Source organism: Lytechinus variegatus, chromosome 10 (assembly GCF_018143015.1).
Source record: "Lytechinus variegatus isolate NC3 chromosome 10, Lvar_3.0, whole genome shotgun sequence".
Classification (NCBI taxonomy): domain Eukaryota; kingdom Metazoa; phylum Echinodermata; class Echinoidea; order Temnopleuroida; family Toxopneustidae; genus Lytechinus; species Lytechinus variegatus.
In genome coordinates, this window is record NC_054749.1 from 34810966 (window position 1) to 34824650 (window position 13685).

A 13685-nucleotide genomic window follows, 5' to 3' on the forward strand; every position below is an offset into this window, starting at 1 on the left:
TTGGCAAAATTTGCAATTATTCAAATCCTTTTATTATGTGAAAAAAATGATGTTATGGTACCTTTAATAATTATTAGGTGAAACAAATTATGCTATGGTACCTATAAAAGACATGAATCCTATTTTCAAGGGGTTATTGAATCCTTCACCAAGTTTTATTATGTGCTTGACAGGACAAACAGGAAAGGATTCATGTTTTCAATGGCAATGGTGCATTGAGTCAATTTTGACGGAGCAAGATATGGCAGATCGGGTAAAATGTATTAAAACGTTGCGAAGCGAGCAAGCAAAAATTTCCACTTTTTTATTAAAATATCCAATCTTGTACGTGATTTTGACATAATATTCAGAAAATGAAATCATCCTTCACTTTCTATGTTTTCTGTTATTTTCCTTTCCCCTTTTTTCCTTGGTATGATATTTTTTTTAATTTTTTTTTGGGGGGGAGCACCCCGAGCCCCCACCCTCAGTATGCCACTGTTCAAAGGCACGATAACCTTTGTAGCACATAATGAAACGATTTGAAAAAAAAGAACACGCTCTCCCATACTTTGGTTAAAAAAAAATGTTCTTGCCTAAAGAAGGAATATTCAAAGCTAAAAGAGAACATATTAAAAAGGAACAGCAACAGAACTATTAAAGCAAATAAGTAAATTTTGAAATGAATTTTGACCGCATAATTCGAAAATTATGGCTAAGATAACATTTGATGATTACACTTTATTACGTCAGGTTATCCCTAAAATCTGGATAAATAATAATACAACACCTTGCACCAACCGCAATAAAAAACCTTCATTAGAGTTTCCCAAGATAGATGTAGGAGCAAAAAATCAAATAAAAAATATTCATGATATTTCAAGTAAACAATTCTATAAACTACTATCTTCAGATTTATCAAACACTAATAGATGCTATTTTGTATTGGGAACAGATAATTAGGTCACCATTAGATTGGAAAAAAAACTTTTAAAAGAAACTTGTGTCACTGTAAAGACAACAAACTGAAAGAATCCAATTTTAAGGTTATATATAATTTATTGCCTGTAAGAAAGAATTTGTTTAAATGGAATGTTATAACAGATGGGAGATGCCCACATTGTTATGTGGACGAAGATGATGTACATGCTTTTGTTGAGTGTAAACTAAATAAGAGATTCTTTTCTTATTTGACAACAATAGCGAAGTTGGAATACAATGTTGACCTTCAAGTAACAGAATTGCATTTACTTAAAGCCCACAAAGAAACCGGACTAGATTCATTTCTTACAATTGCTTTTTGGTGTATCTACAAATGTATACTCATAAGAAACAAAACAGGAAAAGATTGTCGAGAATTTAATTTGGAATATTTGTTTGAAAGAGAATTATGTAAACATGTGATGTGACTTTGAATGTTCAATTATGTATATAATAAATGCCCATGTGGGTTTAAAAAAAATGTCTAAGATAATGAAAAAGTTAAGAGGAAGTCTGCTGATTAGCAAGAAGTCCGACCACCATATTTATCATTTTATGCCATTTTGGCGCAAGCCTCCTTTTTTGCCTCAGACAAAACATTCCGTGTTCGCTCAAGCGTGAACTAATTAAACTAAATCATTTTAATGGCATTTGAAAGATAAGACTCTAGAGCACGTATTGACACCAAAATATAGAGATCATAATTTGAAACAAACATTTTATAGACTTTTCAAATCTGTCCCGTTTTTTTATACGCACTGTAGTTCCGCGCTTCGCGCAGTTAAATGCCAATATTTTTTGTTCTCCTAGTTTGTTTCTTATGTACCCTTTCTCCTACCCTGCGTTCCATCTCAGCTATAGGAATATACTGTATTCCTTGCCAGTTAGAGTTTAAATGTATACATTAGGGCATGGAATTAGAATAAGGTTTGGCCGAATTATAAAGTTATCCTTTTTTCTCAAATTGATCGAGCAAAGTTCCGCACCAAGTTCTGGTCAGGTCGGCCGGGGATCGAGGGTAAAATCTTTATATCAATTTCTGCCGTCGCCCCATACAGGCCAATAATTTGAGGGCAAACAGATTTCTCATTTAAAATGAGGAAGGTGTAAAATTCGTGCCGTATTTAATAAAAAGTACAATATTTCCGTTCTTCATTTTCCTGCACATTCATCTCCTGTCTTGTTTTACGCCCTCAGTTTGAAATTTTTAATGACACTTAAATTTTAATCAAAATGAAGCACTTCAGGATGATGAGTCAACTGAGAAATTCTACATATTTTTTTTTTAATAATTCAAATAAATCACAGAAGTTTCAACTTTTTGCGCTCTATTTTCTTTGTAATACAGTTCATTAATCTTTAAAAAAATAAATTGAATTAGAGCCGATCATGGGGTCATTTGCATTTGATGAAACTTCCACAATTTAAAATTTCAGTTTCTGCGAGGGGAGGAATGTCTTCCTCTGGCAGCGATATACCCTTCTTTTCCTCTTCAATTTTGCGAGTTAAAATTTATATGCACTGTCGCCAAATTGTTAGTAGGCCAAATCAAATGTCACCTCCCAAGGGAAGCATTCAATAGGCCTATAACTTAGAGAATTCTTATTTTTATAAAATTGTATCATTTTATAAAATGCTACAGCACTTCGCGCGGGATAATTCAATTTCCTCCATCTCATCCCTTTTTGTGGGTTCACAATCACTTAAGGTTGAAAATGACGCAATGAAGTCAACCATTGTCAATTGGAGCTAATATGGGTAGAGACAAGAGAGGCAGCTCATTTTATTCAGCGTCCAAAGCTTCGCGCGGGAGCGAACTCCCCCTCTGTGCACCCAACCCACCCCCAACCCGATAGGGAGCATGCTTCGCGCGTTCTGAAAGTTAACTCCATAGAGATATGTACTTAATTAGTATACATCTCTATGATTAGCACCCATAGAGATACATCTCTATGTTAGCACCACGCTTCGCGTGCAATTAACGCCCCTCTGCGCCCCCTCCAAAATGACTGCTTGTTAAACAGACAATGTGGAGCATCAGGAACAATGAACACATTCATAGGCCCTGAGCATATTATGTTTCATAAAGTTATGAAAAAAATATTTCAGTGCATGCACTCTCCCCTCATAAAGCGCTTAGAGACATGCAACTTTGCTTATATGTATTGCGCTATACAAAAAAAAATCATTATTATTATTATTAATATTTCTTATATGTATAACATATACCAATGATTTCCTCTAGCTTTTCCTCTACTGTTCTCTTTCTTTCTCCCCCTTTTTCGCCTTTTCCCCCGATTTTTTTTTTGGGGCCAGCCGATGGGGGGGGGGGGAGGCACGTGCCCTGTACGTGCGCCCCTTGTAGTTACGCCATGGGATGTCGATGTCCCTTTGGTGTCATTCGGGAGGAACCAAATAAGTTTTGGTGTTCACCTTTATAGGGAGAAAAGGGGGGGGGGGGGGGGGCGGGGGGCACGCATACACGCACGTGTACGTGTACGTACGTACCACATCCTTGAATTTAGAGTCTTTGTAACTGCAATGCGCGAAGTGGAAGAGGATCGAGGAGATGACTCTTTTTTCCATCTTTGAGGGCAGATTTTAAGGAATTTCGAGGATTGACACAGGAACATTCTATTTCCAAGAATTTAGAGGGTAAGTAGTAATTTATGTTGTGACTGTGAGAATGCCCCAGAACTAAAGGCCAGAGGCAGAGCAGATGAAAAATCCTTGACCCACAGGTTCGCCTATCAAATGGCAAGACCCTGCGATTTAGCTCATGTATAATGTGAATGTATTTTTCATGAAGACGTGATATGATTATGGAAACACCCGTGCATTAGATTCGCATGGCGGCATGATATAGAGGTACGAGTTGTTGGTTTTGCAATGGGGTTTTAAGTTAAACTTCACATGACGGGTGTTTAGGCATTAACGTTATGCTGAATGTATTATTAAAGTACTTAAAAAGATATTGATGATATTAAAAATATAAAAATTATGAAAAAAGGGGCAAATGTTACTTAATGTGAAATGAATAATTTCCCAGCCGCCGCCCAAGACCAAGCCAGGTTAAATACGTTTTTTTCCTATCTATACTCCGTCATTAGCCTAGGCTAGGGGCCTGAAATTAGACTGAAAAATCTGCTATTTCGGAGAAGTTTTTCAACATTTTCTGATTTTTTTGTCCTAACTTACACAGACGGCCGACTGATAATGGCCAAATGTTGCGCTCGTAATTTATGGTGGACCAAAGAAAAGCCGCTTAACTGTGCACTGCACTGTGCGTGTACAGCGTCGATGGAGAAAAAGGTGCACTTTTGCACCCTTTTTGACGGGGGAAAGGAATACATTCAGCATACCATCTTTCTATGTGCGGAAAATAGTGAATTTTGATGACAAACAGATCTAGTCTTGATGACTCCATGATGATGTTTTTAACAAATATTTTGACATATACTTCTTCTTCATCATGGGGTCTTGAACCGCCGGTCATATACATGTATGCATAAGAGACACATGTACACAAAGATGGATTTCCCTAGGAAAGCCATAGTTAGAGGGTGAAATCGGTTTGTAGGGACGAATTTTATTTATCCATGTACCTTCATACGCCTGATGCGTATAAAGGGATAAAAAATTATTTCACTATAAATGGTAAAAATGAGATGTTTTTTACCAGACGGTCTCCTGTAGATCCCTCGATCCATTTGTCAACAAAGCAAAGACAATAGGCCTGACCCTTGAACTGCTTCGTTATGACCTACATCTGGTTAGTGATGCCGTTTTGAAGAACAATTTATAAATAAAAATCATTATTTCACATTTACAAAACTTTAATATGTGATTTTTTTTATTTACAATCACATATTAAATTTTAGTATTTGTGAAATAATTATATAATATTGACTGGCCCTGAGGGGAACATCGAATAAGATGCCATTGGTCCTGAATCATGGGAGTTTGTGAATGTGGTTGATATGTGCAAATAATTCTGGGTATGGGTCACAGGCGCCCCCAATAATTTAGGGTTCAAAGGGTTGAGACCAAAGTTTATTTCCAGAGCCTTCTAATTTTGACTGGTGCAGTACATACATGTACTTAGGTATAATGTTATGATTCTATAATATCAATACAAAAATACTAATTTTTTACCAGATAGAGAAATCTTAGCAACCATCATGCCAAAGCTTGAAGGTTATGAATTCTGGGAGAAAACCCTGGGTAAACCCCGCTTCATCGTGGCTCCTATGGTAGACCAGAGTGAGTTACCATGGCGATTATTGAGCAGAAGACACAAGGCACAGTTATGCTACACACCAATGTTACATGCTTCTGTCTTCATCAGAAATCATCGCTACAGGAAGGATTCACTGGCATCCTGTGAGGAAGATAGTCCCCTTATTGTTCAGGTTAGTTACACCCTTTCTAAAACCTTCAATTTTGGTTGGTAAAGATTTAATGATTAGAATTTTAATGGTTCTAACCTTCAATTCTTAAGTGGCTATTAATCATTTTACATTGATTGATTTGAATCATTTAATTGGATTTGTTATGAAAATGTCCAATTTTGCCCATAATTTATCACTTTTTTATAGAAATGTTATCATTTATGTTATCAAAGGCCAGTCAACCAGCTGTGTGATATAGTTATCAGATTTAGCTTGAGAAATAGTGATATCAATAAGTACTACCGGTAACTGCTTTTTGAGATTATTGATTATAGATTTTTATTTCATATAGTAATGTTATGAAGAAAAAAAAAGTGCTGTTCTATGATTCTGATTTTGTTTTTGTTAAAGAAGAAGTAGTAGTAGATAATAGCATCAACAGTAGCAGTCTGGTTTTATAAGTGATAGAATTAGTTACTTTGTAGAAGCAGCAACAGCAGTAGTAGCAAGGGGAAGGGGGGGGGGGGGCTAGATACTAGTAGCTGTAACTAGTAGTAGTATCAGCAGCAGTATTGACAATAATTGTCATATTAGTTTGATTTCATCTGTCTTTTCAGTTCTGTGCCAATGACCCAGAGGTTTTTGTAGAAGCTGCTATGTTGGCCCAGGATCATTGTGTGGCAGTTGATCTCAATTTAGGGTGTCCCCAGTCCATTGCAAAAAGAGGTAGGTTATATCATGCTGTAAAGGCCATGGGTGTTTCACAAAGATTGTTACTGAAAGTCGCACTGAATATTGCGTTCGGAATAAGACGCATCGCTGCATTGGTTGAATCATGCTCAGGTGACGCACGCATCTTGATTGATAACAAATTGCAAATATCAGATGCATACCGGTGTGTTGGCTCAGTTGGTATAGCGTCCGTCTCACAACCGGGAGGTCTGGGGTTCAAACCCCGACCGCGTCAGACCAAAAGATGTTAAAAGATGGGAGTTGCTGCTACCCTGTTTGGCGTTCAACGATTAAAGGGATAGAGCCTTGTCGATCTGGCGCTGCACAGCGGCTGCCGGGCCCACGATCAATTGGGCAAAGCAAATTTTCAGAGTGTTTCATTTCATGTCTATTTCGAAAATTAAAATATGGATTTTCATTTTCATTTTTTTCATGTTAGCACTGAGCATGATGTTAAGTCATGCTGAACTCTTTGTGAAATTGGGTGTTTTGCAAAGAGTAGTGTGACTTTAAACTTATTAAAATCCATTTGGAACATTTTAGATTGATTTTCATTCAAGGGTCATAAAAGTTGAATTTCAAGTATCAACTAGATGAACGTCCACATGTGAATTTGTGTCTAAACCAGGGAGTATTTATTGATAGATTGTGTGGTATAAATGTTCTGAATTTCATTTTTCATCACCGTTATCGATTAAAACCCCCCCCCCAATAATTTATTATTAATCACCTTTTTTCTTGTATTTTTGTCATTTTCTCAAGGTCATTATGGTGCATTTCTACAGGATGAATGGGAACTGATCAGTGATATGGGTGAGTGTAAAATAAATTCTTATTACAAAAGGAAAGAGGATTTGCAAAGGGGCAAGGTCCAAATAATGTTAAATAACAGGGAAACTTCTTAAGTTGAATATTTGCCAAACTGCAAAACATGTGTTGTATTCTTCTTCTAAGTAAAGTGTCAAAGTTGAATAGATTTCTGTATTCGCAATGTGATAACAGGTGATGATTTTTTACTTGAGGACCAATGGCTTAAGGTCCTCTCTAAGAGACCTGGTAATGAGGATTAATGCCATACCAAAGGGCACAAGCGCACTGGTGGGAATCAAACTTAGGTCACCGGAATCCGAAACCCCTGCTCTACTGACTGAGCTTTGATATCAACAAAGTACAGTGTATATTGTCTATTTTTTTTTTATATACCGGTATATCAATATTGAGGGACAACTCGGACTTGCTTCTGAACATAATTTAGGAAACCGTTGAACATTGAAAGTTTGTTATCACTATTGCAGTAGGACATTTACAGGTCTACTTATTGCGATGGTATTTGGTATGTCTTTGGTATCACTGGTGATTTATTTACTGTAATTTGAATAAAACGAATGAATTAACTTTGGCTGAGGAGCACACCGTTATGGTAATAGTCATAATCTAGCCCTTCATTCTTGACCACCTTCATGAAGTGGTTCCCAGGGGAGCGTTTCATGAACATTTTCATCCGACAAGTTGTCAGATCTGGCATCTTTCCATGATTTTGATTGGCTGAGAGGCACTGTTCCTATGGTAACTGTCAGATAAAATGGGACTTGTCGGATGAAACGTTCGACAAGTCCTTTCATGAAACGCCCTCCAGGACTACATATCAAGGTCATTGTTGCATGTATATTTTCTACAAAACACTGAGAAGGAACCAGTCAGCATTGTACTTTCATGTTAGTACTTAATCCATTGCCAACCTCGTCACTGAACCTTGCTTTTCAATCTCTCCCATCCTACAGTGAGCCTGGCTCACAAGAAGCTATCTGTACCAGTCACCTGTAAGATCCGTATCTTCCCCAGTGTGGAGAAGACTGTACTCTTTGCCCAGATGCTAGAGAAGGCTGGCTGTCAGGTGCTCACTGTCCATGGTAGAACCAGAGAGATGAAGGGACCTATGACAGGACTTGCTGATTGGTCAGTTATCAAGGCGGTCAAGTAAGAACAACCCTCTTGGCATTATTGTCCAATTGGTTGAGTTTAGTGTGGAGGTGGCGCTATCCTTCGATATGGGTGTTAGTTAATTGGTTTTAATAATGTGTCTTTTGAAAGCATTTGTAAGTGCTCTTTACTTCATATTTTCGGTTTATTTAAAAAACAAGTAAAAAATATATAACAGAAGAAGAAATAAATGTTGTCAGCAAATCTGACAACCTGTTTTATCTGACAATTAACCATGTTACAGTCAGACACTAGCAAATCAAAATCAAGTAGAATTGTCAGATCTTACAACTGATCAAATGAAATACTGACATAACTGATTTTTATTGAAAACAAGAAAACAAGAAATTATTCATCAAGTCTTAGCTTCAATTTCAGTTGAGATTTGAGGATGCAAATTTGTTGAAAAACCAACGTAGAATTATTTAGGATTGTTCTTTTATCAACACTCAAACTCTATCACTGCAGAGACGCGGTCAAGATCCCTGTGGTTGCTAACGGCAACATCCAATCCCTGAAGGATGTGGAGCAGTGCATTGAGGAGACGGGGGTGGACGGTGTGATGAGTGCTGAGGGGAATCTCCACAATCCTGCCCTCTTTGAAGGAACCAATCCATTCTTCTGGGATATATCCTATGAATACTTCACCTTGGTCAAGGCCTATCCCTGTGCACTTTCAGCAGTCAGAGCACATCTCTTCAAACTCTGGCATCACAGGTAATCATCAACTATCACAGGCTCAGTGCTTTTAAATCATAAATGCCAGTTGTGGCAATGATCATTAAAAGGAATTTGAACAGAATCTAACTGAATAAATATGTGATGTTTGTATGCATCAATAAATAAATGTGCTAAATTTTTCGGGAAGAAAGGTAAGTAATTGATTAGAAATAAGCAAAAGCATAATATTCTGTCAGATTGATGTTTTTTTTTTCCCAGTTAATAATTCTGTGTAGATTCCTTGATTTTGCAATATTTGGTCTAAGTTAACTCTGTCTGGCATACCATTGTTGATTCATTCTCGGATGTGTCTGATTTGTAGTGTAGTAGTAGGAGTAAACTTTGTCAGACCTTACTAGAATTATATCAATGATGGTCTGGTAACACTCGTGTATTTGAAGCATTTCTTTCAAAATTATCAGTTATTGCAATTGTAATAAGCTTTAAACTAGCAAAATGAATATATTCAGGGTTAATAACTGATTCACCAGTCTTCATAATAAGCCAAAGAACCTCTCCAAATCGCTACTGGTTTTCAATGTGAATGATCAGAATCAAGAGAGGTTACCCTCATAAATCTAAAAATGAGTGAAAGTATTTAAATAGTTAGATTGTACAGTTTTTACTCAACTCGTACCTTCACAGTCCTTTGTTCTCTCATTTTGCGTAGCCTGCTAATTCATATTGATCTGAGGATGGAACTAGCCAGAGCAAAGTCTGCAGAGGAATGTGAGGACATCTGCAGAAGGCTACAGGTTCGTTGCGAGGAAGAAGCTGCCAAGCACGATCCCACACCAGCACTAGGTGATGACAGGCAGGATCCCACAGCAACGCTAGGCAACAGCAAGCAGGATCTCTCAGCAAGGTTAGGAGATGACAAACAGGATCCTGCACCAGCACTAGGAGAGGGCAAGCTACCTCACTGGCTCTGTCAACCTTACTTCAGGCCGACGTGAGTTCCTTCATCGTTTTGTTTATCATAGAGAGACTACAGTCTTTGATGAGACTGCTCAATGGATGCGCCAATGGGTACCCATAAGAAATGAATTCATAGAATGCTCAAGTACCTGACTGGGGTAGACATGATAAAACCGGGGAAGGATTGATTGTGCAGTAATTGCAACTCAAAATTATTTTCTTTAACTACATGTATTTTTCAAAATTTCCTTTTGGTTAAACATTAGAACTAGCCCTTAATCAGAAAGTATCATTTTTTTTTCTCAGATCTTAGCAGTTTGATCTATTATTAAGAAAGTCCCTGTTATTATTATTCTTATTATTCACTCTTGTTTCATGTATTCTGTAGTCCAGCGGAGACTGAAGCTAATCGTGCAGAGAAGAATAGAAAGCGCCCTCTAGCTGTCATCATGGAAGATCAGAACACTGAGGGGTTGTCAAAGAGTCAGCTTAAGAAGAGAGTACGCAATCCCACGATTACATTCCAAAGCAAAGGTAATCAATTGTATTTACTCTATATGGTTTAGACAAAAATCTGTTTTTTCTCTCTGGTTTTTCATATTGTTAGAACTTGTGTTCTCTCTTAAAGCTTAAAAAAAACTTCTTTGACATCACTACATGATATTGTTACCATCATATGCAACTACAATGTTGTTCAGAAAACTTGTAGTGCAGGAATAAAACTTGACTGGTATATGGTGTTTAATAGAGAATACCGTAATATTTTTAAATATATATGTCAATTTCTGGATAATTCTTGAATCTTTTGTTATATTGCTTATTTGTTGATTTCTTTTTTTTGTCAATTCAGCTTTTAAGCTGTGATCAGATGTTTTTAATAAATCTTGAAATCTTGAATTTTTGAAAAAGTTGTGATTGAAAAATCAAATCTTGGAGGCCACATTTTTCCTACATGCCACAAATACTTGTATCCATTTCATGAAATGCAATGGATCTTGTAAAGATTTATATGACCTTTTGTCAAAACAATCGGTATGAATTTTAAGAAAGGTTTGTACTTTCTTGTTCACTTCTTTCCAGCCAAGAAATATGAGAAGTGTGCCAAGTGTGCGAATCCTCGTGGTATGAAGTGTGTGTTTAGTGAATGCAGAGCTTGCTGTAAGCACACAGCACACAGAGCAGTAGCTGACTGTCCAGGTAAGTTGATAACGGGAAGAACATTCTTATAATAACCATGGGTTGGCTGATCAAACCTTGTACCTCAAAAATTGGAAAGTTTTAGGGCAGCTTAGAAAAGGCTGTATTGTGAAAATATATAGCAATGGTGGCAGTCTGATATTGTCTGAAAACAGTCTCCTGATACCTGTGTAGAACTCTTCCAAGGCAAATAAAGGTTGCTACCCCATGTTATAATTCTAATATCTGCCTTACTCTTTGCTGTCAACTCAGTATTTAAATTTTAAGATACAAGGTTGTATTAGCCCTGCCATGAGGTTGCTTTGATTCATGATGACCCCCCCCAAAAAAAAAGACTTGTGTGACTTCAATACTAAAAATGAGGAAGTTTGGATGATTTCATATTGAAACAAATCTACCTCAAATTAGCAATAGCTTTTTCCTACATATTCTGCATATTTTCCCATATTTTTCCCCATTTGAAGAACAAGTGCGATCAGTGAAACTGAATTCTGATTCAATTAACCACATTCTATTCTGAATCTGTACTTTTCGAAGGTCACAACTTGCTCTTCAAGTCCAAGCAACTCAAACGTCTTCAGTGGGAGGCAGCACAGAGAGAGAAGGGTTTGCTGACAGATGAAACACCAACATCGGAGGCTTCAAACCCTGACACACGTGCCAATAACGCAATAAAGGAAGGGACTTCACAGCAGCTTGATTCGGGCTAGATCAATCAACGAATTAGTCTTGTTCTCAGACTTCTAGTGAATTTGGACTAATTCGCCTTAGCAATGCAGACTTTATAAAGATATTTATTCTTCATATTCAGGGATATTTGAGAGATTAATCATTTGGCTGTGGACTTGTCGGAATTTGCAATCTAAATGAAATCAAAACTTATTCGGAAATTATGATGAGTTTGGGTACAGAATTTTAATTTAAATATTGATACATGTACTTAAAACACATTTCATTCATTTTGGATCGTGCCTGAAGAATGTAATACGCCAAACAATGTCCCTGCAGCATAGTACATTTTTATGCATTTTATTTATTTTTCATTGTCATTACCATTGGTTGGCACTGGATTATAAGTACCTAAAAGCTATATTTCTATTTTTCATTCTGAATTGTATATCATACAATTGTGCTGTAAATGCATTTTTAGCCATTTTCGTAATTGAGTCTTACTAAACGTCACTGCAAGCATGATCTAATGCACGTAATTAGACTTCTTATTTGTGGTAGAGTGTCCTTAATGGCTGTTCTTAATGTTTTCTGAACGATAATAGTAAAGGTAATAATGGTATTGTTTTATAGCGCGCACACATTATCCAAACACACTCATGGTGGTGCTGCATGTAGCTTAACAACATGCTACAAATATAAACAAACCAATAATCATAAATTACATGATTGATGCAAAAAGTACAAACATTAGCGAGTATATGATTTATCATCACTAATTGGAATTCACAAAGAAAATTGGTTGCCATGTATAGATGAGATATGTGGTCAGTTTATACAGCAGAGGTTTTTTAATGTGGTCTTAAAGGGTTCTGAATGAAGTTGATGTGCTCAATCTTTCTATGTATCAGTTCAGTGGTTCAGGCATTAGTCTCATACTTTTTTGTCGAGGTGGGGGGGGGGGGTTACAAAGTGTTAATTGTATTTTGTTTTCAAATGACTGATTTCAGAAGACATTTTTGTACTCTGAAAATGGCTCAATTTCCTGGTAATACCATTATCATGGTCAAGTACTATAATATGGATGTAAGTAAATTGAGTGGAGTAGAACAGTCATAATTTTTCTTGCATTAAATGGTAAAGAGGGTAGTAAAACAAAAGACATATTTTTTATTTAAAAACTTTATAACTAAAGTACAATGTCCATGTGGAAGTGTCCACTTGGTAATAGTCATCTGGCATTTGTTGTGTCAAGGTTGGATTACTTTAAACCACACTAGTTTCAATTACCTAATTGTTTTAACCTGCTTCATACATATGCTGATTTTGTGTAATATATGCCGAGTTGACTAGAAATGATTAAACTTTTTAATTTTTTTAATCATGTACTATAGTATAGTATAGTGCAAATTACACTTGATTTAACTGTTAAAAATGCAAATAATACGACTTGCTGTAAGCTGTATCATATTTTTTGGCCATTCTGAATGCCATTGATCACCCAAGCAATTGTGAAAGAACCTTAATTTATAGTACTATTGACAATTAAAGTGGTCAGTGATATGTCACTTAAATTTTTTAAAGCAAATTTTGAGATTCTTTGGTACAAATTTGAATAAGAAAACTGATTTTATCATTATTGAATTTGATTGTAACTATGCACACATTTTCAATAAGCCATGTACATAGGATCAAAGGCTTTATTTTGAATAGTCATTTATTTATACACATATTTTCATTTTAACTGGTTACACTCAAGTTTTACTATCAAATAGATCTGTCATTTAGTTGAAAGGCCTTGTTTTACAGAAAAATGCATTAGAAGCTTGCTTTTTGAAACCGAAATCTTGGCATTAATCTTATTCACAATTATTTATTTCATGTAGGATCACCCAACCCATCAAAGGCAGATAAAGTGCTTTTAGCTTTGACAATGCAATAATCCTGTTCTCAGTTGTAAACTGCGCATGAGCAGTAAAAGGTTATTTGAGATAAACCATCAAGTTTTTCATATTCCCTGACATAAGCACTTGTAATTAGGTAACTACTTATGTATTTATTTTAATATATTCTTTTTATCTCAACCAAGCTGCTCTGTACCATGTCTATCTTTGTTAG

At 36.3% G+C, this 13685-nt stretch overlaps 1 protein-coding gene across 2 annotated transcripts; it reads left to right on the forward strand.

Moving 5' to 3' along the window:
• Positions 1 to 3467: 3467 nt before the first annotated feature.
• On the forward strand, positions 3468 to 12309 carry LOC121422622 (tRNA-dihydrouridine(16/17) synthase [NAD(P)(+)]-like). Of its 2 annotated transcripts, none has more exons than XM_041617780.1 (10): positions 3468 to 3615; positions 5119 to 5372; positions 5969 to 6077; positions 6846 to 6896; positions 7865 to 8060; positions 8532 to 8780; positions 9454 to 9735; positions 10090 to 10235; positions 10782 to 10898; positions 11436 to 12309. In XM_041617780.1, exons 2-10 carry the CDS (start codon positions 5142 to 5144, stop codon positions 11606 to 11608), a joined length of 1554 nt encoding a protein of 517 aa, XP_041473714.1. In that variant the 5' UTR covers positions 3468 to 3615; positions 5119 to 5141; the 3' UTR covers positions 11609 to 12309. The 2 variants fall into 2 exon arrangements, with proteins under 2 accessions (XP_041473714.1, XP_041473715.1); XM_041617781.1 differs by having other exon boundaries at positions 5123 to 5372.
• Positions 12310 to 13685: the final 1376 nt, after the last annotated feature.

Excerpts from the sequence above, each read along its gene's own strand:
- LOC121422622 (XM_041617780.1), top strand. The coding sequence starts at position 5,142 with ATGCCAAAGCTTGAAGGTTATGAATTCTGGGAGAAAACCCTGGGTAAA. Across the intron at positions 5,373-5,968 it reads ATAGTCCCCTTATTGTTCAG|TTCTGTGCCAATGACCCAGA; the intron begins GTTAGTTACACC and ends CTGTCTTTTCAG. Across the intron at positions 6,897-7,864 it reads GGAACTGATCAGTGATATGG|TGAGCCTGGCTCACAAGAAG; the intron begins GTGAGTGTAAAA and ends CCCATCCTACAG.